At 45.5% G+C, this 27,379-nt stretch overlaps 2 protein-coding genes across 2 annotated transcripts in view; one reads left to right on the top strand and one right to left on the bottom strand.

The window, feature by feature from the left end:
- The window catches only part of LOC105569550 (prolyl 4-hydroxylase subunit alpha-2), an 82,753-nt gene that overhangs the window by 10,622 nt on the left and 44,752 nt on the right, over positions 1–27,379 (bottom strand). Inside the window, exon 2 of the mRNA XM_012026107.1 lies at positions 12,233–12,429. Coding sequence (XP_011881497.1) covers positions 12,233–12,417 — 185 coding nt within the window. The 5' untranslated portion in view covers positions 12,418–12,429. The remainder of the gene's footprint in view (positions 1–12,232; positions 12,430–27,379) is intronic.
- Positions 1,058–5,936, top strand: LOC105569549 (probable helicase with zinc finger domain). The gene is made up of 6 exons (XM_012026106.1): positions 1,058–1,531; positions 1,979–2,640; positions 2,775–3,464; positions 3,547–4,062; positions 4,342–4,619; positions 4,694–5,936. The coding sequence occupies exons 1-6, from the start codon at positions 1,306–1,308 to the stop codon at positions 5,046–5,048; spliced, it is 2,727 nt and encodes a 908-aa protein (XP_011881496.1). The 5' UTR covers positions 1,058–1,305; the 3' UTR covers positions 5,049–5,936.

The following is a 27,379-nucleotide window of genomic DNA, read 5'->3' as shown; positions in this document are numbered from 1 at the left end:
CAATAGACGACATAGATGCGCAGCAAGACGCTAATGTTTTATATCTATTACACCTGGCCAAGCACTTAATGCTAGCATAATGTTTGGATCATGCAAATGTTTCATTTCCGACATGAAATGCTAGCAAACAACAGCACAATAGACAACATAGACGCGTAGCAAGATTTTAATTTTTGTTAGAAATATGAAAGCAACTTGTGCGCACACTAGTTATCTGGGCATTATTAATTTTGTTTCCCCAACAGTCTGCGTCATAATGGCACTCCGTTAAATCGCCTTGATAATTAAAGCTCGATGCGCTCTTCTTTATTCATCCGCCTCATGGTCCCGCATCTGCTAAATCCACCATTCGCAAAGTGGTCGCCAGTCGGAAAGGCTTTCAACCCCATCCACCGCGCGACGCGACGCGACGCGACGCGACGCGACAGCGGGGGACCCGTCGCTCTTACGCCTCAGCCGCCCCCTTTTTCAATACTTGAGCCCCTCTCGGGGAAACTCCCGCGAGAGGATAATGGCGATCGTCATTTAGTCACTCGGCCGACGCGGGCGGCGCGGAGGATTTGCATGAAAATTTACCGTTACGCGGGGCTCCTGCCTCCCTGCAGATGCAACTTGGTGCCGCGATAAAAAGCGAGGGGAAAGAGAGAAAAAGAAAATGCCTTCAGCGTCAGTTGCAACGTTCCGAGAAATTATTCATAAACTTCAATTTTTATGTCCTCGTGCAAGGGCGAACTCGCCGTTCGCCGATTATTCTTTCAGACGCCCTCAAGAGTGACTCCGGAAAATTGTTTTTTAACGTGGGTCAGGGCAGACGACGCGATACCGTCGCGAAATTCCTGGATCGTAATATTTAGCAGCATAAAATTATTACAACATTTTCTTCCCGCCGAGCGTCAATCGAGGGCGTATCGCAGCCCCTGCGGGATTGCAAAGGTAAATCTCTGTTACACCGACCGAGGAGGCTAACGAACATATCCCTTTATAATCTACGGTCAATAAAGACGGCAACGAGCTGCGCGCATGCGCGCCGACTGGCGCGCTCGGGTCGACGCGCGCCGTCGCCGTCGGCCGCCGGCGGCGCCGTCAGTCGGAAACTTCTCGTCGTGCGAATGGTAGACGGCGATGCCGAGGTCGACGTGCCGGTCTTCGTCGTCTGTGTGACGCGAAAATACGAAACGCCCGTTGGCCGTGCGCGCACGAGGAACAAGAGAGGAGAGTAAGCGAGAGGAGCCGCGCGATGCCCCGTGACGGCTGACGGTTCTGTGACGCGAGTTCCTCGTCGAATCGACCACGATCGCCCCCATCATGGCGGCTACGGAGCACGAGCCGAGCATGAGCAACGGAAACACGCCATATCTCACGGACTTCCCCGAGCGGGTGCGACACGGCTGGTTCAGACTCAATGACCCGGATACGGTCCTCACGTGCGAGCCGCTGCGCAACGTCAACATTCGTCTGTACGGCAGTGTTAACTGCAGAATCGTTGGTAAGAGAGGCAGCTACGAGTGGAGTTTCGTCATCCTCGCGACAGGTAAGACGAGCCACCTTGTCTCTACGACTTTTTCATTACTTGCCGGAAAAGCGCCAAGCTGTAAAGATTCGGCGTCGTTGACACCGGCACGGTGTTCTTTTGATAAATCGTCATTGTTGTCGCTGAAACCTCGTGTCCCTAACGCTACGCCGTTTCGCCGGCGATGACGGGAGCGAAGAATATTTCGAGTTAACGTTTCCAAACTTTACACGCATAATCATTTTATAATCGTTGAAGAATCTTCAAACTTGATCCTTGATCAACTACGGATAAATCGACACGCTCCGTTTTTCTCGCTCGTCATCGTCCATTTGTTTCCGATTTGAAAATGTACTTGGAACGTACGAAAAATCCAGACGCGCGCGCGCGCTACAGTAGAGAGAGATTGTATTCGTAGCGTTTCGACAATCGACACATTAATGCCCCTGTCAATCCTCGGTCCCGAAGGCGGTCAAGAGTTACGGAATGTGGCCTTGATATCTGACGATCATCGAGCCAACTTCTTCCTCAAGTCAGTGCGAGACCAGGACGGCGCGGAGATCGGCGTGACAAACAGCCAGGAGTGGCACAGTCCCGAGCCGTACAGCTCTCAAAAGAATACAAGGCAGTACCTGGTGACGGTCGGTTTCACCGCCAAGAAACACGGCACGTATCGGCAGGACCTGGTTTTCGGCTTCTTAAGTCGTCCAGGATACCTCCAGAGGATCTGCGCGGACTACCTGCACATCAAAGACTACGAGCGGATACAGAGGGCGACGAGTTATCAGCAGTCGCAGATACCGCCGAGATGGAGGGACCCGTATGGCTTCTATTCGCCCTTCATGCCTCACACCGATCCGCGAGAGATCAAGCTGGCGCGGATCTACCCGTACCCGGACAAGGAGAACTTTGTCCTAACTCAGAACACGCTGTCGGACAATCGGTTGACGCCATGCAACTATCGGGGTCGCATGCACGAGATGATCACCCTCGAGGAGATCGCCCGGAACGAGCAGCTCTCGAGATACAACCAGTTCTCGTGGTTACGCCTCACGGCGCACTATGTGCTGTTCAACAGCGACGGCTCCACCATCGCCAAATACACGCCGCCGGGTGAGCTCTTCGCTCAGGTGCGATTCTTTCTGGTTTCTAGGAGACCTCCCCCTTGCCTTAACTTTCCGTGATTGTACATACTGTTCTCTCTCTTTCTCTCTCTCTCTCTCTCATCCGCTTATGTCCAACGTGAAATTTATTGCCACTGCAGATCCCACTCAGTCGGGACATCTTGGAGGATACGCAGAGCGGCAGACTTCTGCAGCGTAGCTGTAATAGCGTTCTACTCAAGTTGTTGCACAAGAAAACCAAGCATAGCGTCTTTGAGGCTCACATCGAAGACAAGAGCTCGCACTCCGTATATGTGAGACTTAGCAAAGAGTGCGTGGCCTCTTGGAATTTGGAGGCGCACAACGAGCTCGAGGTCGAAATACAGTTTGTGTTGAACCGTCTCAACTTCTGCGAGTGGCACTTGGCGGTGGACAGTCTCGAGGACATAGACCTAGTATTCGTGGACGAACACCACAAGACTGACAACGAGATTATCCGCGGCTTCCTGCAGGTTGACGCTGGTAATCTCAGTATCCTCTCTAGTCTACTTCTGGACTCGCCGCTCAATCAGGAACAGAAGCAAGCAGTCACGGCGATAACCTTATCGATTAAGACTTGTTCACCGCCAGTCCTCTTGCTGGGACCGTTCGGCACGGGGAAGACATTCACCATAGCGCACATGCTACGTATGCTCGTACAAAATACAAACAACCGAATACTTTTGTGTACGCACAGCAACAGCGCCGCCGATCTTTACATCAAGGATTTCTTCCACGTCTGGCACATTCAGGATAAACATCCTAGACTTAGACCCGTTAGGATATATTACAAATTGCGCGCTTTGAATACGGTAGGTGAACAACGTTGCCTAGTTTCTTGAGCATTGCAGGGAGAACTGTATCAATGGAGGCTTGGTTATTCTCGCGATTTAGGTGCATCCGACGGTGCAGAAATACTGCCTAATGGACCAACACGGTCGTTTCCGCGACCCGGTTGCGGCAGATTTTCAAGACTGCGGTCTAATAGTAACCACTCTGGCAACATCCAGCTGTCTGATGAACCTTCAACTGTCGCCGACTCACATCGTCATTGACGAAGCGGCCCAGGCCATGGAGTGCGAAGCGTTGATCGCTCTGTCTCTCGCGAACCGAGAGACTCGCCTGCTACTGGCAGGTGATCAGATGCAACTCGCGCCGGAAATCTACAGCGTACTGGCCAACGAGCGAGGATTAGGCATTAGCCTTTTGGAGAGATTATACGCCTACTATCCGCCGGAACATCCGTGTCGGATACATCTGTGTCAGAACTATCGCGCGCACGCGGATATAATCAAGTACACCTCCGAGACGTTCTACGATGGGATGGTTAAACCTGCCAACGTGCAACTGCTCAAGCACCCCGTTATGAAACCGTTGATATTTTATGCCGTTAACGGCGCGGAAGAACAGGTATATGGGTTACTTGCCAAGCATCACGAAAAATGTACAATTGAAAAGTTTGCTGCAATCTATCTACGAATCTTGCGTACCATTTCAGATTATCGTTTTACTGTATATATTCGCAGGTTAATGCTTATGGGCCATTCGCCCATCGACAAAATATTACACTAAATCGGATCTTCCTAACGAGATTCGACAATGGATAGAAAACTGTTTCTTCGCACAAGCACAAACTCTTCAATTGAACTTTCAGAAAAGAGAACGTTCAGATCGACTTCTGATTGTTAGGCTTCGTATTCCACGGGATATCACCACGCCACGGAGGCGGAAGAGGTAGCGAATCGTGTTCTGGAATTGAGGAGAGCATGGCCGACGCAACAATGGGGCCCGTACAATGAAGGCTCCATCGGAGTCTTGTCATATTATCCCGAACAAGTTCAACGATTGCGAATCGAACTGCGCAAGCGCCTGCTTTCCGACGTGTCTGTCGAGAGGGTGTTAAACGTCCAAGGCAAGCAATTCACCGCAGTTTTTATCAGCACAGTCCGAACAAGGATATCTGACAGGTATCGGCTTTGGTGGCACATACACACCTTTAGATAACACTCGGACGTGGTATCGATTCTTTCGATTGTTACAGATCGTCTGCCGAGGTAAAAATCAAGGACTATGGCTTTCTAACAGATCCACGCTTATTAAACACCGCGTTAACAAGGGCCAAGTGTTTCGTGGCGGTCGTAGGCGATCCAGTTGCTTTGCTTACTATAGGTTGCTGCAAAGATCTGTGGAAGAAATATCTAGAAGAGGCTGACTTATACGGGATGGATCGAAAAGAATTGCAGACGCACCTCAATCAGGTTTCCAAGATCCAAATATCACCTTTAAACCCGCATGCGAGGGAATTTTTCCCCAGAGCACCGCCTTTGTGCTTGGTTCAGTATATTCAAGTGCCGGTTTTGTATCCGTTAATGTATCCACCGCAACAGCCAATGTGATAAAGGACACGAAATCCAACGATCTTTTCGAGATACGGCAATCCGTTTTAATCCTCGAACATCACACATGATGTTACGTTAACCTAGTTCAAATTTGAAACACGTGGCATTTTGACTTACATATTCTTGTAGATTACTGACTGACGTATCGATTGCAAAAAATTAATTTTATTTGATATTTTAGAACCCGAGATACAAGCAAGAGATATTCTAACTCAGTGTGATGTTTCAAAGTGGCGACTGATGTGTGGTGTTTGAGGGTTGAGAATCTCGAAAATATTATGTTTTGCTGTTACTACTGTCAGCACATCCTTCGATCGTATCGATCGTCGCAAAATGAGCAACTATACTGTACTTTTGTTATATTGAACGTGTGCATTTTGCAATTTTTCATTTGTATGATAGTATGAGTGTCTACAATGTGTAAGCTGTAAAGAATAGAGCGGGGTTATTTTGCCCAGTTAAAAAACAATGGAAAAAAATTTCGAAATAGGGAAGGGCTTCTTGAATTTCTTTTTCTTAGCTGAACGAATAGTCCCGTTCTACTTTTTATGTAAAGTGTATGCTTATTTATGTGTACTACAGGAGCGTTCATTGACGTGAAAATATAAATCTTTACTTTTTGATGTACTAATGAATTATCTACTAACGAGTTGTTAGGAAAATATACGATTATCATAGCTCGAATGCATTTGATATTAACGATTTGTTAAGTTTCTTAATACGCTCTTTTTCTTTTATTTAGATGTTAAACAACATGGGCATCATTTCATATATATTTGTAATATGTACAGCGCGAGAATTCCATGATCATGTATATTAGATTTTCTTCGGATTCAACATCCTCAATTATAAACAAAATGCGTTTCTAAATAAAAGATACAAGATATATATGTATATACACACACACACACACACATACACATATATATTTTATGTAACTTTATTCTTATTTAGGAAGAATAAAAGTATAATTTCGTAGAAAAGCTTAAATATAATAATATTTCCCGATTCTTCTCGAGATCCAATATTACCGTATCCCGAACGCGAAGATACTGTTCTCCATTATGAACATTTAATAAACATCTTAAATGTCGCGTGTTAATTATCTCGTATTACTAACGCGAGATTACTCCTCGCAGGGAGGGGGGAGATGGTGTATCAGAACATATAATGGCGACAGGTACATCGCTGATACGCGAGCCGGGTATTGTCTAATGCCTAAAGGCAAAGCACGTAGGCCGCGTGTACAGACACGTATGCTACGTGCGTCTTCGATGTCCCAGCATCCACGAATATTCGATACGTAATTCTATGCCGCGACTTGTCTCCCACGCGATTCGATCTGCCACTGTTAGCAGTATCGTCTCGCGGAATATCCGTATGTTGATGCTGATTGAACGGGAGTGAGAGAGCTTTCTGTCTCAAAAATATTGCGAAACTATATGCGTTACTCGGCCGCTTTAGTAATTTAAACGATCACGTTACTTCAATTCGGGGCAAGGGGAACAGAAGAGATACAGAAGCGCTTGATAAGATATATAATTATAGGGTGTTCGGTATCTTTCGAAATATCCACGGCGCGGCCGAACAACGAATGCAAGCAAGCATAAAAATAACCGCGAAAGTGCGAGTCGTCACAGAGCAGAGACGACAAGCGAGCGAGCCTGTGAAGAGTTCGGAATAAAGTCCCTTGTTATCATCTCAGATGAGATCTCTGTGTCTCGTGAGAGACATGATTCTATAGAATAGATCTCACATAATTCTAAGGAAGATATAAAATTATCTCATATTCGCACACTGCTAATTGGTATTTGATGATATTGGAATGTGATTCGTGCTCAGGAGTGCGAACTTTACTGTCGGGTAGTCCAATCGGGGATTTTATCGGAGCAAGTTTTATTGAAAAATCTTAAGCTTGTTGAATATTCTGCCTTATCGCGGAAAATATTGCAGCAATCCCGGGGGTCGAATTTCACGTGGCGCATACCGCGCGATCGATTTCTCATGCGCAGCTAAAAGGAGAAATATTACCGGAATTCCATCGATAATTCCAATCGTGTTTCCTCTAATTACCGGAAAATTAAATATCGTCAGCGTACACGTGTGAATACGCAAGTTTGCGTACAAATATTACGTCGCCCTTTGCATTTCTTCGTCAGCCCGACCGAATGTTTTCGAGAAATGATTTACGATCGGACACGGTTGTAATTCCTCCAACAAACATTGGTCTTTATGCATATTTCACAAAAGAGATATCCGCGGCTGGAAACTCTAAAGAATCAGAATAATAGAATGTATCCGGTTTTTAAAAATTTGCGCCATCGTTTGCAAAGTCTGTTAACGTAAAAAATATTTTCCAATCCTTTTAGCGTGAAGAATGGCCGCGTGTAAAACCGCGCGCTTGTTTATCACAATATTTTACGTTCGCTCGCAAACATCTACGGTTAAGATCTGGCACTGTGTCGCCGCGGCCGGCCTTTGGGACGATAAAAAAGAAACGATGAAAGAGGAAAACCAGAAGCATGGCGCGACATTAGCAATGGCGATTAATGAAAGGTAACGAAAGTACCTTTAGGGGGTAAATAAGAAGACTCGAGGAAGACTCGTTTCTACGTTCGCCCATGCGAACCTCTCGAATCAACGATAAAAACAGATCGATCGCCGGGCGGGACGTTTAATTAGAAGCAAATAGTTACAGGGCGCGGACGCGCTTGTGATAGAACTTTGTTATCTTATCGGAGCCAATTACAACGACGCTCTCGCCATCCCGAGGGAGCGCTCCAACGGCCACCGGCACCACCGTAATCGCGATTATTAATACCAGTAATGGGGGGGGGGGGGAAGAGAGAGGGGCGCTTCCGGTGGTTGCATTTCGACCCGACTCGTTTGTCCTAGTACGAATCCCTAGTCTGAAAATTTAGCTTATCCGCCGAGGATATTTCCCTCCGTTAAACTATTACCGCCGTACATTCGCGTCCTATTTAACTCTCCTTCCTGGATACGCAAATGAATTATTGACGCGGAGAGTGAAACGAATCTCGATTTCATTCAGGGCGAGGAGCACGGGATGTTCCCTCGATCGACCAAATGAACGGAATTCTCGACGTCGTCGGTCTGCGCGCTTCGCATCAGCCAGCGCACCAATTTGCGTGCGCGTAATCGCCAAGTCGGATAAGAGCGAAGTCCGAAAATACTATCCTTGCTCGGAGCAGCGCCCGTTTCGTGAGCGAGATAAGACGCTTTTAATATCCGCGAACGACTTGCGGAACTCGCGCAATTATCTCGATAGATAGGGCGCCCCGTTTCGCCACGCGCGCGTGGGATAAATGAGCGATGTGACGCCGAACGACTTGGTGCGTATCCTCAAATGTTATTTCCGATGGAAAAGAATTGCGAACGATCGACTGTGGATCGCATATTAACCGATTATACCTCGTAATTGTCCTCCCGCGTGATTCTCGTTCGTTCCTATCGAATTGCGTTAAATAAAACGATCAATTTTCCCCGAGATGTGTATCGCGTATATACACGCGTGTCTTTCCCTTCGGTAAAATTACATCTGCGTTTGTTCCAGCCGCTATACTTCTCGGATTACAGAGAAAAATCCGAACGCTAAAAACAACACAAAAATTGTAAAAAAAATTGCGCCAGATATACATATCTCTGCCTCTCACAGTGATAAAAATCCTTTTTGTTTTTGTTTAAAAATATTTCTTCATCTGACAATGCGCAAAAATAATGATTGAAAATTCATTTAACAGCATGAAGGGGTGAGTGAAGTAGTAAGCGATAAAGCGAGAGATCAAGTATGTAAAGTTAACTCTGCATGTACCGAGATAAATTCAACATTGCTTTGCGATTCGACCTTCCTTTTCGCGTGGTAACGCGGAAGAATTTAAAACGGTACGCGATAAGGAAATATATATTTTGAAATTTCTGTAAATCCCGCGAAATAACATAAATTAATAGAGAATTAAATTCGCCTATTAAACGGGTCCCGCTTGCTTTCCGGATTGTAGAAAATACCCCGTTGTTCTCCCTGTGGATTCACGGGCAGATAAAACGGACGACACGTGCACTCTTGGCGTGTACGGTAAGCAGTGCATAAACGGGGTCGCAGAATCGTACGTTATCTCCATCCGTTGGCGTACGTGTGTCCATTATACGCGCGCTTTCGCGGCGCGTGTCTGCGCGCCTTCGAATTCCACTCGTATGAAATGGCGATCCCGTGACTAGATTGCAATCGCCGAACTTTGAACATCTATGCAAAACGGGAACGAGAAACGAAAAGCGCGATGGAGAGAAAAAGAGGAAGAGCCAGGTGCGCTGGCAGGCAGGCAGGCAGAAGGGAAACCCGTTCGAAACGGCGATATATTCTTCGCGAATGATTTTCCCCTCGCTACATATTTGATAGTTCGACTATGATGGACGGCTACGATGGTTGATTTATCGTTAGCTCGGAGAATCCCGGTAGATTGCAAACTACTCCGTTCGCATGAGTAATTATTCGACAGATAATGGCCTGATTTCGAAGCGAGACGCAAAGTTATCGTCGTTACGTTCCGCGTCTTCGGGGCGAGCGAGCGAAGAGGTCTCTGTCTAAAGGCCTGTGTCCACGATGCTAGAACTTGGTCCAAGTTGTAGTTTCGAGAAATGTGTAGCCAATCAACTTGCAGCTTTTATGGAATAGCTGCAACTTGATTGGCTACACATTTCTCGGAACTACAACTTGGACCGAGCTCTAGCATCGTGGACACAGGCTTCAATTCGCCATTTCGCTGCACATACACTCACATGGTATTTTCAACAGAATAAAACGAAGAGTTACCAGCTATTGGCTCAGAATCGCACATTGACCGATGACGGGATGACGGAATTACTTTTGCGCGCGAATGATTTTTGTTGTTGTTGTCGTCGAGATCGGGGTTTCTTCGTGTTGTATGTGTTTCACAACGTTAACACCGTCAGGCAAGTTATAAACGCGCCAAAAAGGGATTCCGATCGATCCGGAATTAACGATATTCGCGCGGAAGCGAGCCGCAGCCGCGAATGCGGTCTACGCAGGATTTTGGTGCGTGACCGCCGCGTGAATCCGATTGCGATCGGCGGGTTTTTGAATGGCCATAGAAATTGCGAGCACGGGGGATGAGTAAAACCCCGTTGGCGACACGACGAGCGCACGCTCCTCCTCATCCTGTCGCGTGTCGCGTGTCCGTGACAGGATTTTCTCGAGAGCGAGTCGCGCGCGCGCGCGGTCGTCGACTCGTGTGTTAAATTCCGTACGGGATCGTCCTACATAAATGTTGCTGAAAACTTTTCCGTTGTCCCGCGCGTATTACTCGTTTCGCCGCTCCCGTTGCGCTGGACAGAAATGCCTAAACTATCCTCGAGATTAATGGCACCGCGGTTTGCGAAACGAGTGCGTTGTTCCGCAGCCGGGAAACGGAAGAACGTATGCCCGGGAAGTTACTTTTTCTACAAAAAGAAAATCAAATCTGCGAAAGCTTACACCACGGACGATCAACTAATTAAATACCGATAAGTTCCATCAGATCCAAGATCACGTCAAGTAACTCCCGAGTTGAAATTTGTCTACTATTTTGGCACTTTTAAGGATAATTTACACCCACTTTGCTGATACACCTACATAGATCAGCAATAACCTACTTCGATGACATTATATTTTGGCTCCTACTTGAAAGGCAAAAGTAGGAATTTCCGACACTATCAGTTTTTAAGTAGAAGTAAATTTTGTACTTGCAGTTCGACCTCTTTTACTGTCTTAGGCCCTACTATATGATACAATTAAAGGTTCAACATAGGGCCAAAATTTCGACTCGGGATTTCAAGTTCGTACGAGGTAATAACGATTTTCAATCTAGTTATAATAACGCAACGATTTAAAACAAGTATAGGTAAACAGCGGCGTTGTTATACGCTATTCTTTTAATGATTACAAGCAACTTTAATGACTTGGTTTTTGCTCTGTAAACTATAAAGCTCATTTACCTATCGTAACCACTAGTAAAGAGATATAATTTCGATCTTACGCTTCTCCACAAAATTACGTAAATGGACTTGATCACTTTGGGATTCAATTTTACGATTATCTCACCAGCACAAGTGCTACCGATTTCAGTCGGATCGGGATCCAATCTTAATGTATTCGCTCTTTTCTTATTTCTTTTCGCCCCATTTCCTTTCTTATTCGCGAAAGGTGGCCGAAGGCATCGGTATCGAATCAGGCAGCATGCCAAATCGCACCCGCGGGAAGATAAAGAAAAAAGAAAAGGACAGTCAGTCGGGGCGGGGCCATTCGCCAAAGAGTCTCCCCATGAAATAGCCCTCCTTCCTTAATCACCTTTCGTTTTAACGGCCGCTTGTGAGACAAGTGGAACGAGGAAACCGTCGCGCCGCGCCGGTAAGTGCCTCGGTGATCCACTTTTCATGTTCGATGCTGCTCGCCATACAACCTCGATATCGCGCATTATTTTTTATTCGGCCTGCGTTTAATTAATGTTGGTGTCACGCCGATCGATAACAATTTTTGCACGATATGTTATAATACAATAAAGTCAAACGATATTCAGAGTAACCGAAAGAGCTTCAAATTCGATTATTTGCAGTTATGCATGAACGGAAAAAAAAAGAGGAATTTAACAGGGCTCGATAGCAAAAATTATTTCTGCAGAAATGATTCGTTACATGTGGCTGATCAAATATCGGTACACCGAATATACACACCCGGTGAAATGTTAAAAAGGGAGAATAAATAAATAAAAAAAAATCGACGGCAGCGTGCACGGCAGGGTGTATCCGTACCAATAGCAGCAGCAGCACAAAGGGCTGTAATCTTCTGTATCCGCGGTAAAAATGGGAAACGACTTCTAGCGCGGGTTACGTAAGACACGGAAATATATTGAAAACCTCTCGGGGCTCTCGGGGAAAATGCAGCCACGTGTTTCGTGGCGAAGTTAAGGAAATTCTGAGATCGACGAAGCGTCTATCCCTAGCCGCGGGATGCTTCGGCGCGCAGCGGTATGTTGTAACGGCGACTGCGATATTTAATTAACGGAAATTGAACTGTGCTCGCAAAGAGTCTCATCGGCGTCTGAGAGCAAGAATAATGCGCGCTTTCCTATTTAGTCCCGCAAGATCGATTCGCGATGCTCTTCATTTACCTTCTCAGAGTCGCCAGTCGTTGCTCTTGCGCCGTGATGTATCCGTTCAGTGTGTCGATCAGCACGGCTTCCGTTTCGAGCAGCTCCTCCATATCCGCCAGGGCGGTGTAAAGTTCTGCAGCAGCATCGCGTGCCGTCACCGACAGCAAGATCGTTACGACGGCTAACAGAGTCGCCTTCCTCATCTCCGATCGATTCTGTTAATTAAAACAAGATTGATAAATATATTACTTATACAAGTATGTGCACGTCAATAATACTCTCATTTAGAAGTTTTCTTCACAAAGTTATGTATTTGCAGACAAACTCTGTGACGATAAATATCCAAGTGTTTGACTTCCGTGAAGCCAATATTTTATACTCTAAGGTTCCTTTGAATACTTGATACATTTCGGAAAGAATTCTGACGGTGAAATGTAAAAATAAACATCTATTTCATTTTAATCAGAGTTGATTTCAATTAGTTTTGATAGAATTTTGGAAATATTATTAAGAAAATACCGAGAGAGATTTTTATCCACAAATACTTGGCAAACTTTCATGAAATTCTTTTCGAAACGCGTCAGGAACTCTTTTAAGAAGAGTTGCTCTACAAGTTATATCCAAGTTTAAAAATGAAAAGGTCCATGAAGGTATTTGCTATTTTGCTGCTAAAATTGGTGTTGATCAGTATATGAAAAAAGATATAGATATTTCGACCAGTGGGTGGGACGTGAGGCTAGAAGATGCGTTTACGACAAACTTGACACTTTACTTTAGGAAAATTAATCAACTTCTTTTTTCATACGTTTTTCATCTGATCGTGCTCAAGCATTTTCAGAGTCCTCGATTTCATTTCCGACTTATTAAAAATTACAAAGAGATTATCCAAGCTATTGTTCATACATGATTCAAATAATAATTTACGCTTCGATGTAGCTGCTCATCCAAGTTTCATCTCAACTTCGTGTGCCAGGAGCGAGTTGCGGTTTACAGAGACACATATTGACTCGATCCCATCCCCGCGACAACCCATTGTCCCCCGTAAAAGAGAGCCGCGTACTTTGGCGAACGCCGAAATTTTCCCACGAAAAGTGGAACTCTCGTAGCTTCGTCGTCGAAAGCCGCGGACGAGGATGACGATGTGTCACCATACGAACGGATCCGCGCGCGCTCGTGTTTGTGTTGAGAAAAGTTGCGGCTAGCAAAGGACCGGAGTTTGCGTTCATCGCACAACTTACACCTGTCGAATCGACGATTTATTCCGTCACACCGGCGATGGCACGTAAACTTCTCTCCCTCCTCCACCCCTTTCCATCCTCTTAAGCCACCGCGGCCGATCTCTCGTCCCGTGTCACCCCTGCGTAGCTTTTCTGCCTCCCTCTCGTCCCACTTTGCGGCCGTGCTCGAGGGCCGTTCTTGTGGCGAGTGGATTGAGAGAGAGTGAAGCGTGTCAATACGCGAATAACTCGACGTTACGATATTCGATGCTCGTGCGAAGCGCCAAGAGATTACGCACTTAAAGGATCGCGGCCACTTTGGGACTATTTGCAAATACTTTGTTGGAGATGGGCTTCTCGGTAATTGCCCCTTCTGTCCAAAGAGCAATAAGTGATTTCACAACGATTTACTCGCGCCTAATCTCAATAAAGTTTACGATACCGATTGTCGTCGAACTGGCCAAATTCAACAAACAGTTCAATCCCGATGCCGGACTTGTATAATTTTATGTCGACGGATTATCAACGACGGTTTTCTTCTTTTCCTTGGCATTTTCTCAACTAACTTCTTATTAAGCTGTACAAATAAATTACTCGTTTATATTTTTCTATATAAGTTGCTATAAGTGATTCCTCGGAAACTTATTTAAGAGATTCGCAGAGAAATGACTAATAACTAATATAATATTTCATCAGTAATGTAATAATTAGTTAATTAAATAATTTAATATATCATTAACTAATAACATATACGATCAATACATTAATAAATGGCAGCTACCGCCCACAGCCCTAATTAATTAATTACCGAAATAAAACTCCGTAAACACCGCGAGGGTAACGTCGTGTTGGAAAAGTGTGCAACTTCGGTGGCGCATAATAATTCTTTCTGCGAATAGGCGAGAGGAATGCAGTGGCAAAATGACAGCTGTTTTCCACCGGCGGCTATTTTTTCCTCCATTCTTTTCGTCTCGCCTGCAACAGTCCTAATTACGTGTACCGTAAATTGGCTGAGCCCCCTCTCGGTCCCCCGTTCCATTGCCACCCCTTCGGTAATCGAGCTTGAAGCTTTGAGGTGAATTAAACGTGACCACGTGGCCACGTGTATGTACACGTGACAAAAGGGACGCATTGTTAACCGATGGCTCTAAGCTAGCCTCGTTCCGTGGGCGACATTTTCTATTGACACTTTCACTTACTCGAGCCCGCGCTCTTCTCTTCATACCTTCGATTTTACTCTCAACTTTTTGTCAGATCTTCGGGACAGCGCTCTTTGCAGAGGTGGATTAAAGAGTACTTAGATGGGACGCGGGCTTCATCTCCAAGAGCTCCCTATCTTTTTGCTATTAAAAATTTGAAAGTCAAGGAAGAATCTTAAACGATATTACTTTCGCGAAGATTAATAAAATAACATTAAGAAACCAAGTTCGCTGCATTTGGAGACACGGGGAGGATTAATCGACTAAATAATAGAAATCCTTTGTGATTATCGAAAATGGAATCAAGTACTTGGTTGGATATTGCAATCTTCGCTTACCGCAAAAGTTAGCCTCGCTAATCTAACTCCATTTTACAGTGTGCTACGGATAAACCGCACGAGACACGTTAGATGTGTGTCTTTACTGTAGCACCATGTGGCTTATACCTGTCATAAAAGATTACAGCGCTCTGTAAATTGTCGTCCAAGTTATCCAATCAAATCCAAGTTTTCCAACCGCTAGACGCACACACGTACACGCGAGAAAGGAGAACAAGTTTATAGAGTTATTCAATAGCTTCTCGAAAACGTCTATACGCGTTATTAGAAGGCAGGAGGCGCCGATCGACGACGTAGGTGGTGCCGCATTCTTTTTCCTCCACCTCTTGCTCCCGGGTACAACCATTTTTTCGTGGGTCATCGCGACTACTTCTTTTAAAACTTAAGCCCGGTCTCGTGGTAATTCGCTCCACGAGAAAGTTTTTTTCTTTCGGGGAAGAGCTTAATTAATGCCAGTCCTTCGGTGAGATTACGGGAGTTGGCCCGAATTTGCAGCAGGCGACCGGGAGAATTCAAACAAAAATTACTTGCTCCGCTCCACTCTCCGGCATACCGATCCGCGAAAATTTGGTGCTAATTAGCAATTAACCAGTTCGAGGGCCTCGAGCGCGCGACAGAATTTGCCGGCGCGTCTCTTTGTTCGACTCTGAATCGCGCGTTATTCATCGGCGACGTGTCTCAATATTAATCAGCGAGAGACCTGCTCATAATCGAAACGGGACACCGCGCTGGACGCGCGCGCGTCAGCCGATCCTCGGATGCGGTTTCAGCGACGGATTTTCCCTCCACAGTTCGGACCTCTAAACTTACATTATCGGGATATCGCGCGCTCAATATCCCGGCGATATCGCGGTATCCGCTATCCGACTCCCGGAGAGACGAGCGTGAATGCCGTTAATAAGAAGACCGCGGCGCGACAGGTCGCGCGAGCAAAAAGAGGCCCCGCCGATGTGGTGGTGGCTATCAAAGCGCGTTGCAGCTTCAAAATGGTAATTTCACGGCCTCGCGAGCATCTCGCCCGCGGGCAATTTAATTCCGGACGGATGATCGCGTCGTCTCGTTCGTACTGCCCCTTTATTTTTCTCCGTCTGCCTTTGTCTATCCGGTCCACGACGTCACCCAATCCCCTTCGAACTCGCACACCCCGGGTGTGCGACCTTGCGACTTCCATCCGCTCGCTTCTCTTTCGCCCGTCTTTTTATATCTTTTCACCCCTCGCGCCCCAGTCATTCTCTCCCTTCCTCCCTTTAAATTATTTCGATGGAGATTGCTTCTCGTTAGAATCGATCCGCGTTTACGGTATACCAAACTTTCCCGATCGCCATTAACGGAGGCGATCAAGCGTCGACTTCGGTCGATACTCGGCGTAAGATGCTGCCATTCCTACAAATTATTAATTCCTCAAAATACAGCCTGCTGATAACGTCAACGTCTACAGAGAAAGAATTACTCGGGAATATATCATCCTAGAAACATTTCATTTGTCGCGTGTTAAAGGAAAATTATTTAGGTGACGCGCGAGTATTACAGTGACGGAAACCTACCACAAGATAAATTGTTTACGGGCCACGCCTCGCACAAAGTTACGTCTATTTAAATTCTCCCATCGCTATATCCACGGCATTTTATTCCAACTCAAATTAATTTAATACCGAGGGGGCTCTTATTATTCCGATCCCGTCAAGATTCTCACGGTCCGGAATTCCGACGAGAAATTCTCGTCGGCTAAGTTCATCGATTCTATACCTCATTGAATCTAGTCGCCACAGTCGGATTGGGCAAACGAGTAGAAAACGCTCTGCTGAATCGTCTCCTTACGTTATTTAGAACAAGTTAAGAAACGAAGAAAATTTCACCAAGTATCATCATCGATAGTCCCTTTGCAACCTAAGATGCCTTTTTCTACAAAAACGACCACTAATGCTTCCGGATCGTCAAAGTGTTAATTAAGATAAAACAAAGCTGTCACTCGTTCTATATAACTAAAACACTGGTTATTTTATTGCGCTTCTTGCCCAGTCGTTCGGTCTATTTGTCCGGCACTCGTAAATGTGTGCAAACTTTCGTTAGAACTAAGGGCGAGACTTGCTCGTGAGCCACCGAGTTCTCGAAAACCGGTCTAATGTACCCCATGAAAACTCACCGATGCCATCACGTCCTCAATGCGTCGCGCGGTCACTTACAAGAGCCGCCCTCGTGAGACGAGAGGCGAACTTGGCGCGTATTCCCCCGGTAATTAAACTTAAACTTCTCGGGAAGCGATATTGTGTGTGTATATAGGCTACCGGGAGTATCCTGGAGTATTTCGTTAGCGACTTCCAGCCGGGGGAGGCTGATTTTCTTGATAAGTAGGCAAGCGCGACAAGTATCACGAGAGACGTCCAATGACTTGCCAAACAACTTACCGGAAGTTGCAAGCGTGTCAAGTTACTTCGCAATTTTCCAAAACGCAAAGCACAGAACGTGTCAACGGTGTCTTTTCAAAGTATCATTAATTTTACTTCAACAAATATCGTAGATACCTGATGAGGCGGCACGAGGGCAAAATTTCCCTCCCGAAATCTCGGCTAATGCGCCTGTTACGCGTTAAGCAAACTTACGTACATCAATGTTGCAGACACGACCAATCCATAGTAATACATAGGGGTGTACCTTCGGTATCTTGGGTACTAAAAGACGCGCCACTTATTCATTCTCGACGATAAAAATAAGAGGCTAGACCAGGATACGAACCTGGAACCTTCCGCTTGCCGGTGCGAACGCTCTTCCAACTCCGAACTATCCAGGCCCACACTCGAAATCTTTCTCGCTTACCTACTTTGTATATGAAATTCCTAGATAAAGCTTTCGCAAGGATCAATCTTGGCTGTGAGAATGAAAAGGAAACTAAATCTTTGCAACTACAGGACAGCATTCTTTACAGAACAATTTCAGTTTTTGGCAGTTGAAATGACCATAAGTATATGAATAAATTGTAAACTTCGGTGTATAACTGAAATTCCACCAATTTCCGCGATTGATAAACCTCAATAATCGACGAAATTTTAAACATACTTTGTTTTAAGTAAAGTAGGAACAGTAGAAAAATCGTGCCTTCTTCTCATAATTTGTACACGTTTCATATCAGCTCCGACACGGAGATATATCCGCGAAAATAGCACAGCGCAATTACCCGACGTGCCCTTTCCACGCACAGCGCGTAGCTGTCATTCGAATGTAAGCTGGATATTTACATGAACTGCGAACTAGCGGGCGATGAATTATTCGCCGCCATCTCTGTTCTACCATCGCGACTGGCTCGAATCTGCTACCAGAGATTTCCGCGGGAAATTTTTTTCCACCCTTCGTCACTGACGGCACAAAGTTCGGTCGTTTAATATCGGGAAAAGATCCGCGAATCCCGTCCAAACTAATGAAGGCAATCGAAAAGTGTCAGCCCGATATGAATTAATGGGAGGACATCGGCCGATAACGAAATAATCGAATTATATAGCTACTCAAAAAATAAACGACCTAACAAATTAAGCATGATTAACGAAACCAATCGCAAATTAGAATCGCAAATAAAGTATAACGTAATAAATTGAAATTGTAAAATAAAGAATAAATAATTCATATTTCAGTTTATATATGGAAAAGTATCCAATTTGTAATAGTCGATTACAATTACCCGCGTTTTAATTTATATCAATTATTTATTTTAAATTATCGATTGTAATTATTCGTAATAATTTGTATCACGAGAGAATTTAATGTGTGAAAATTTCATTCCACTCTTGGAGAACGAAATGGAACGAACGGAGAAAGAGAGTGGACGGAGACGAAGCGAGACAATGTACGATGGACTGCGGTTTCTGTATCGCGTGTGTTCCTTCGTCCACTCCACGGCAAGCTTTCAACGTCCGCTCCTCCGAGGGTAACGTGTGTGCACAGTCGGGATCGGGCGAAAACGTTCCAGATCAGTTTCCAAGCCGGCCCTTTTTTCCCCTCACTCGTCCCTATCGACATCCACGAGCCCGTCCGACCCGCGGCGAAATGCGGAACGTCCACCGGGGGATGTGGGCTTATCGAACGTTGCGTCTGGCCGACGTTCCCCATTTTATTTCGCGGTGGTTTTCTCGGATTTTTATCGCCCTACGCGTGTCGTTTCTCTCGCATGTTTCGCGTCCCTGCGACGACGCGCAGCCTGTCCTCGATCATACATATTTCTCCATGTTCTCTCCTTGCCCTCTCGTGCGTCCGATAAAGAAACGGACAGGTCGTTATCGACGCGAGCATATTCTATCACCTCGGAAAGTATAGTACCCTGAAGCGACACGCGCGAATGTTTTTTCGGAAACATTTAATCGGTGGCTGTACGTCTCCAACGTTTTACTGTGCTCGTCGGGAAGAATGCTACGAGAAGAGACAACGATTATTCGATAATCTCGGTGGGTTTGCGCAGGAGAAAAAAGGTGACGAGTCCGCGGACACTTTGAGATTGTTTTTCGAGCGAGATTTGTAACCAGACAGCTTTGCTGTAACGTGGTTGAAACGCGAACTAAAGTTATCCCCCCCCGTGCGATACGAATCGCCACAGCGCGCGACAGGCTCTAATTTCCATTCTATTTAATTTCTGCAACTTGTTCGCAGCGGTGACACGAAGTTCGTAACTCGCCCGACAAGTCGAGTTCGCGACTCGATTTACTCTCTCCCATTAAGATCCGCCGTGTGACTTTCAACGTTTTATAAGATTGCGTAACTGTCCATGATCTGTGATTCCACACCGAGAAAATATTAATTATCTCGTTTATGCGGTCACACGTTCGTTGAGGCTTGCTAGGATTTGCTAGGAATAGCTCGCGATGCTTCAAGTGGTGGAAGAGCACAGGAAATAATGAACCGCCGTTGTTTCTGTGATCGGGCTTCTTTACGTCGCGCCGTTGCCCTCTTCGTTCTTCAAATTAAAGAGAACGCGCGCGCGCGCGAGATAACGTGAAAGCATACTTCTACGTACTTCCATAAAAGTAATTGATTTCATCTGTTTTTGCGGTGTTTTGTTGCACGCTTTTGCTCACGTCGACTCTGATGCCGCGCTCTTATGTCTCCCTGCACTCTTTAAATTAAAGGGGATGTGCGCTGAATGCGTGTCACCTTTCTTACACCGACTTTCCGCCTTCTCCCTTTTCAATTAAATCACGTAGAGGGATCAGTCGCGCTGATGGAAGATTTAGAAATAAATTATTTTTCAACCTTACCGTTGGTTATGCAAAAGTAAATGAAACAAAAGGTGATATCGTTTTTACATGTAATGAACTTACATTTACTCGCAGGTGAATAAAGGAGAAACAAAAAGAACGCTCTCTATGCATACCGTTACAATAGAAATATTACAGGGAATATCATATACACTTTACATGTATGTTATATAATACACAATATTAAAAATAATATTTCAGAGGAGCTGGGTGAAAGCGTATTGCCGTAATTCCTGAAATTTTCAAACTCATTCATTTCCCTCCCTTGTCGATGCTGTTATTAATTATATAGAATGATAAAATTAAATATCGCACGCGTTCCTTGGACAGTTATATACGAATTATAAACGAAAGATTGAAAACAATATTAATGCAGCGGTACCTCTGTACTGGATTGCATAAAAGCGCGCTGCCGTAATCCGCGAGATTTGAAGCAGCGCGTAAATCCTGCAAGGTGAGCGGCATCGGATACACAGGCGCGTACGCGCGCGTACGCGCGCGCACGCACACGTACACGCACGCGGCGCACGTATACGTAAACGTAACGTTACGAATAGCCACCGAAATTTCACGGCACGAGTAACAGACTTCCGCCCGGCGGAAATGCTCGATGCATCGGCTTCATTCTGGATTCATTCGGAAAATGAATTTTAGATTACGGCGCGAGCTGCATATCCGCGGTTGCACCTGTGCTCTCCGACGCTCGCGGGCGAAACCGCGCCGCTCGTAATTTGCGACATGGCGTTGCTGCTCATATGTGTTTTAAATAAATAAGTAAATAAATGAACAAACAGAGCAAGCGAGAATTACACGTTTCGCCTTGATCAGGCGAATGAGGGCTGGGCAGAGAGAGAGAGAGAGAGAGAAACAGAGACAGAGACAATCATCAACATCTAGAGAGACATTCATCACATCAACACCGAGAGAGAGACTTTCATTAACATCAAGAGACGTTTGTCAGCATCAACACCGAAACAGACTTTTATGAACATCAACTTCTCTGTCTGAGACAGAGACAGCACGGTTTATTAATGCATTTAACCTACTAATGCATCGCGCTGCCCACGGGCAACATATTGAAACGCAGCGAAATACCGTGCTTCGGCAGTAAAAGCGGACATTTTAGACGGTCTTCTCACAAAACGTAACACAATGATTCCCAGTATTAAACAAGACGAGTAGACTTAAATAATTTCCACGGATAAGACGCGATAAGCGAGTCCAATACGACGTCTTGCTGTCGACTTGTTAAGTTCAGATCGGACTTGCTAAGTGGCGGAACTTAATTAACCCCCCCACCCCACTTGCTAAAATAAACCAGCGACAATCGCGTCATCGAACGATACGCTAAATAATTAGCTGACGATCCCGCAAGCGAGTTTATCCGTTGAACCTACGATGTCGTTTATAAACGACGCGTTGCCTCCCCCACGTCCCTGCGCAGGGTGGTTTATTACGTCCTTCCTTTGTACCATTATGCTCCGCCGCCGCCCATTTGTCTCTGCGCTCTCGTATTATGCGTAAATGTAGTGCATCGCGGATAGACCAAGCTGTCTCTATATTACACGTTTTATCACGGGAATAAACCCGCGACGCGACGCGGCGTTGATTTAACGTGCAAAACTTTTAATATAAATGTGAAACCGAGAAGGGGAACAAAAGGAAGGTGGGACGGGCGCTCACCGCCACCGCTGTTTCTTCATCCTTTTATTTCCGGACGCCCGACATTAATTAACATCCACTTTTCGGCGCTCCTTGCATTTTTACGATTGGAACGGACGTGCGCGCGCCTGTGTGTGTGTGTATATATGCGTTATGTAAATTCAATTCGCGGGATGCTTATATTTTACGACCCGCGACTCCTAGGAATAGGAATGACGCTAATAGTGACGGTATTATGCGTTCCCCGCGACGTTTTATTACGGACGCCGTGACGCTTCGCGAGAGCAATTTTTCCTTCCTAATACCATTATTAAACGCGCATTATTATTCAGACGGAATTTCATTAGGTAGATAAAATTACTGGCTCCAATTGAAGCGTTATGTAATCTAAGCTTCCTGTACCTATTATTTGCGGCTTATTTACATCGGAGCCCTCCTTTGGGAACAACATCTTTAAGCGTGTCCGATCTAACGCGACGTTCTAATTAGTGGCGTCCCGGCTGTTCTTCTTCAGCGCGCCGTGTCAGGTCATCCTGACATTGGCAATCACTTTGGAGAGAACTGTTTTGTCGCCACGTGACCACCTGCCAAGAGCCCTTTTTGTTTTGTAAATTTCTTTCTACAATAATATCCTGTACTGATAAAAAAATATCTTAATCCAAGAAAGTATTACTTTACTCAAGAAAATTATTCATTACGTGGCTCCTAATAGCTTATTAACTTAAATTTAAAAAATAATAAATTAATTAAAACATGCATTTCTTTAATTCTATAAAATGCTTACCAAGATATAAGTTTTACAGCGAAGATAATTGGATTTCTTATTTGACAAAAACCAATGATTTCATTTAATAAATAGTATTCTCTATCTCATGAAATCTTTATTTGAATGTAGAAAATGTAATGATTGAAATTAATTTACTTGCTATAATACACAGATTTACTTGAAATGAAATATTTTTATTTAATTAATAGAATGAATATTTACTTGAGTAAAAAAATAATTTTAAGTAAATCTATTTACTTAGTTAAAAAAATTTGTTGGTCAGTGTTGGTAGCAATGACCAGAGTGGTTTCCCCATTGCCTTTTCTGAGATAAAATCTGCGATAAAATGGAGGTACTCGTATTTCGTGCAGGGGTAAGGATCGGCATCGAACCCGCCGACTGTAAATCGACCGCTTTCGCAATGCGTCACCTATTATTGCCTCGTTAATCGGAGCAGAGCAGGCGGTATTTTCTGCGAAAATTTCTCCTTTCTCGCAAATCGAAATGATGCATCGCGCGACACCGAACTTATTCAGTGGCATCGTAATGCCGTGATAGCAACCGTCGCCGCCGGGTCGTTGCGGTGCGCCGCGGCGTTTCCGGTCCCAGTGCTGAAGCTGCAAAGCCCATCATCGTCATCGTCAGCGACGACGAAACCGACGATCTCACTGCCGACTGCCGGCGCGAAAATCGGAAACGGCCCCTCCCGGGTCCGGAGAGGAAACGCTAATTCCGCGATTTGTAACGCGATGAAATCGCCGATGCGCGACACGCGCCGCAATTATCGTTTCTGCGAAACGTGCAACGGCGGAATGCACGCCGGAAGGCTCGCGGTTGTACATACGTCACCGGGCGAAACAGCCACCTCGTGTCGTTCTCCGGCCAAAAACAAGCCAGCGGCGCGCACCAGCTGCATAATGCAGATTCTTGTAATATTAACTGTCCCGATGCCAAACGGCGTCAAGCCAAGTGACCTCGGGTAAACCCTGCAATATTATTACGACTTAACCACCGCCGTCGGCCAAACTGCTCCACAATGAGATCTACGCAACGCCATGCTTCTCGTTGTGCTTTGTAAAATTAATAAATGTTCAAAGACATCTCGAGTATACCAACGTCCGTAAATTTTCATCACGGGGAAATACTCAAAGGAAACGCAAAATAGTGGCGAGGGATACCGCAAACTTTTGACAGAAATTGAATTGCATTTAAAGAATAAATGCTCGATGGAAATGGTCGAGAGGCTAAGGGGGCAGTGGTCTGTTGGATGCAGGAGGAAAGTAGCTTGCTCGAGTTTTACCACAAACTGAGTCTACATCGGCGGAGGATTATTTTTGGACATTCTATCGTGCCTTCGTGAGCAGCCGCGAGTTCGGTTAAGTAAGCAGCGGCGGCGCAACGAGGAACGCGGGAGCTTCGATATTGAAGTTACTTTTTCTTAGAACGTTCCCCTCACAGGGCATTAACCCCAAGGAATTCCGACGCACTTTGGAATGCCTCCGAGACGCGGCTTATTAAATTTTCGAACTACTTTTACAGCCGTGCATCCTACCCGTCCCTATCATTCGCCGCTTTACCGCGCCATTTTTTCCCTCCGGGATGCATAGTCCTTAAAGTATTCCGTATAAAAAGAAGGCCGCCGAGACTGCGATTAATCCGCGAGAACAATGTGCGAAACTAGCGCAGACAATTCGCGAAGAGTACATTTTTCAGTGCTCCATCCACAAGACGAAAAGAGCGCCGCGTTTAAACACTTTCCGGCAATCCTGTGTAAGGGAGGCTTTCTGGCGCACCGATTGCAGCATATCGAGAGTCTGATTCCGTCCACGCTTACTTCCGCAAAGGAGCGTTGCGACGCGTTAATGTCAAACGGGGAAGTCAAATAAAAATCGACGAGAAGGAACGGCGAGAGAAATGAGACGAGCACAAACAGCCGGGAACGAAGGGAAAATATTGGAGCGAAATGAGGGAAAATATAAAGCCGTAGGCGAAAAGCTTTAAACGCGAGTGAGTACATGCCGCGCTCCTCCACCGTACACGCCTCGTAATCGTCTCCGCGAGGAAGCGTTCGTTTCCGGTTTACGAGCCCGCCTCGTCTTTCCTCTTATTTCCACGAGTTCTTCGCGCCTTTACCTGTCGCCCGACCGACACGGCGGATGACACGGGGGATGATAAAAGCATTCGGCGACGTGGAAATGCACGGCAAGATGCGCGCACGAAAAAGCGCGAGAATTATTGCCGGTCGCCCGCCTAATGCCCAAGCCCCTCAAAGCAGCTTAGACAAACGGAATTATCGCGCGCTATATACAAACGCGGCGTCACGATGGCGCTCTTTGTGTCCTCACTACTGCGCTCGCACTCACGCAAAAATGGCTAGGATGTGACATTTTTTTGTCGATCGCGTCCTAAAGGTACAAAGCGCTCAAACGTTTCTCAATGAAAAGCGTGAAACATTGAGTGTAATTCCAATTATGCAATTTCACCTTGCGATAAATTCGACCCCCTTCTATTGTACAAGGCCGAAAGAACAAATAAAACCGAAAATTTCATCTCTCTACAATAGCTCTAAGTCAATTTAAAATAGAAAAAAAAATTATTAAATTCCTTCATTTTGCGAATGAAATTCAGAGACGTAAAAGTTTCCCAGAGATGTGGAAAACTTGCTGAAATGCACATCGAAGAGAACGCATTAAAGTTTTAAATCCGAAACGATTTTTCGTACTAACGGATGATAAATGCAATTTCTTTTGAATATTAAATAAAACCAGAAATATATGATAAATTTTTTGGTACAGAATGGAAACATTCACGTTGCAGTAGTCGCATTTTCGTTCTACTGAAAATCAATTTTTATGTAACAAGATTATAAAAGCGCTGACTGCGAAAATAAACTTATTGTACTCGTTGTACAAACGTACAGGTCGATATCACGCGTTTTCATTAGATGCTTCTCGGATTTGTCGTCCAAGAAAACACGTATCGTCAACTTTTCCCACGAAAAATACCTCCATTTTCTATCACTCGCGATCGAATTTAATGCGATATCGAAACAATATTTTCTTCGCAGCTTGACATCCAGTTGCCTAACGTGTTCCGAATGGCCCAAAAGATGATCTCAACGAAATATGAATGTATCATTTGTCGCGGCGGACAGTACTTTCCCGCGTCGAATCTTACCGAAACTCACGACCACTCCGGAATCTCTCCCGTTCACTGTACTCCGCGGACGCTTTTCCGACGTCGCGTGGATCTTTTATTCGTCGCCGCATCGTTCCTCTTCCACTTAATTCGCGCGCCATTTAAAACTCGGCATCATTTCCGCCGGTCTTTAAAGCGACATTACCATCGCCGTTGCGGCGTGGCGCGGAACGAAGGAAAGCGAGAATTTGGCATAATGTATCGCCCGGCTACCGGAGAAATGTATTATTCATCGCTATGACTGCTTATGTCCTTTCTGACTATCCGCCGCACCCTCCCTCTTCTTCGTGTATTCAAATGCGTCGCTAACTTCGACGTCCGCATTCTGCTACCGCTCGTGCACCCCCCAGTCCTCTCGCTTATTTCTCTTTTTCTCGTGTCCTTTTTAAAGTTTCATAAAAAATTTATTTCACAATATAACAGTAAATCTTCAACTCGTGCAACATTTCGCGTTAATCCTTCTCAAGATTTATATAAATGTCTCAACATTTTGTCAGGCGTGCGTCCAACATTCGCGGATATTGTTAACCAAGTGGCTCGTTGGCTCACTCCAAATGCATCCGCAAGCTTTGATCGAGTTTGACAAAGGTTCTTCTCTTTCAAAAGCTGTTCCAATTCTTCGTCTTCCACTTTTTTCCGCTGTCCAGGGCGTTCTTCATCGTCCAGATTGAAATCGCCATCTCGAAACCTTTGAAACCACTTTTTACATTTACTACAAGAGACAGCATTTTCCCCTAAGGCCGAGCAAATCATTTTCTTGGCCTCGCTGACATTTTTCTTTAGTTGGAATGCGAAAAGAAGGCAGTGTCTTAGACGCTGCTTTTCGAGCGACATCGCGTCTCCGCTGTTTCTGAAGTTACGTCAACCGCGCCACCAACTGCTCTACCTCGTTTCACAGTCCACGGGGATGGTGCTTTAAAACCACCATACGGTAGGAAAAAAATGTAAGTCGAATAGGTGATGTAACTGATCAAATGTGGGAGCCGAGAATTAGGTTGTACATCTAGTACGAAAGGTTCGAACAGACGTGCAACTCGCATCGAAAATCGCGGAACGATTTGAAAGCGTTTATACCTTTTCGCAGATTTGATCGAGCGTACTTCAAGTATGAACTCTGTATTACATGACACTGGGCGCAATTTGAGAATATTACGACCAGCTCCGTTCAACGTCGCTCGCCATCGACGTCGCGACGTCTGCTCGATGACAGACAGCCCAGGCGGCCGCCTCCGTCTCCATTCTACCCTACTTCCACCCTTTCTGTCCCTCTTCGACATTGACGTGCGACGCAAATACATCCACGAAAGGCTCGCCGCCGTTCGGCGACGCGACGTGTGACGAATCCACGAGAAAGCGCGTTTTTCGGCTCGGGACGAGCGAGGAGACCGAGGGGGGAAAAAAAGAGAGATGGGTGAAAATGCGAGGAAAATATCGCGCGCGCAGCATCCCGAGACCGTTTCGCGCTCGCGACGATTCCTATGCGGATACGTGGCGGGAATTCGCGCTGATTTTCCGCGAGGCTTGCTCGCTCGGCGCGAAGACGGTAGA

Source organism: Vollenhovia emeryi, unplaced genomic scaffold (assembly GCF_000949405.1).
Source record: "Vollenhovia emeryi isolate VEMERY1.0 unplaced genomic scaffold, V.emery_V1.0 DF939123.1, whole genome shotgun sequence".
In the NCBI taxonomy this organism is placed as follows: domain Eukaryota; kingdom Metazoa; phylum Arthropoda; class Insecta; order Hymenoptera; family Formicidae; genus Vollenhovia; species Vollenhovia emeryi.
The sequence above is the reverse complement of the archived record's forward strand: the minus strand, read 5'-3'. Positions and strand labels throughout refer to the sequence as shown.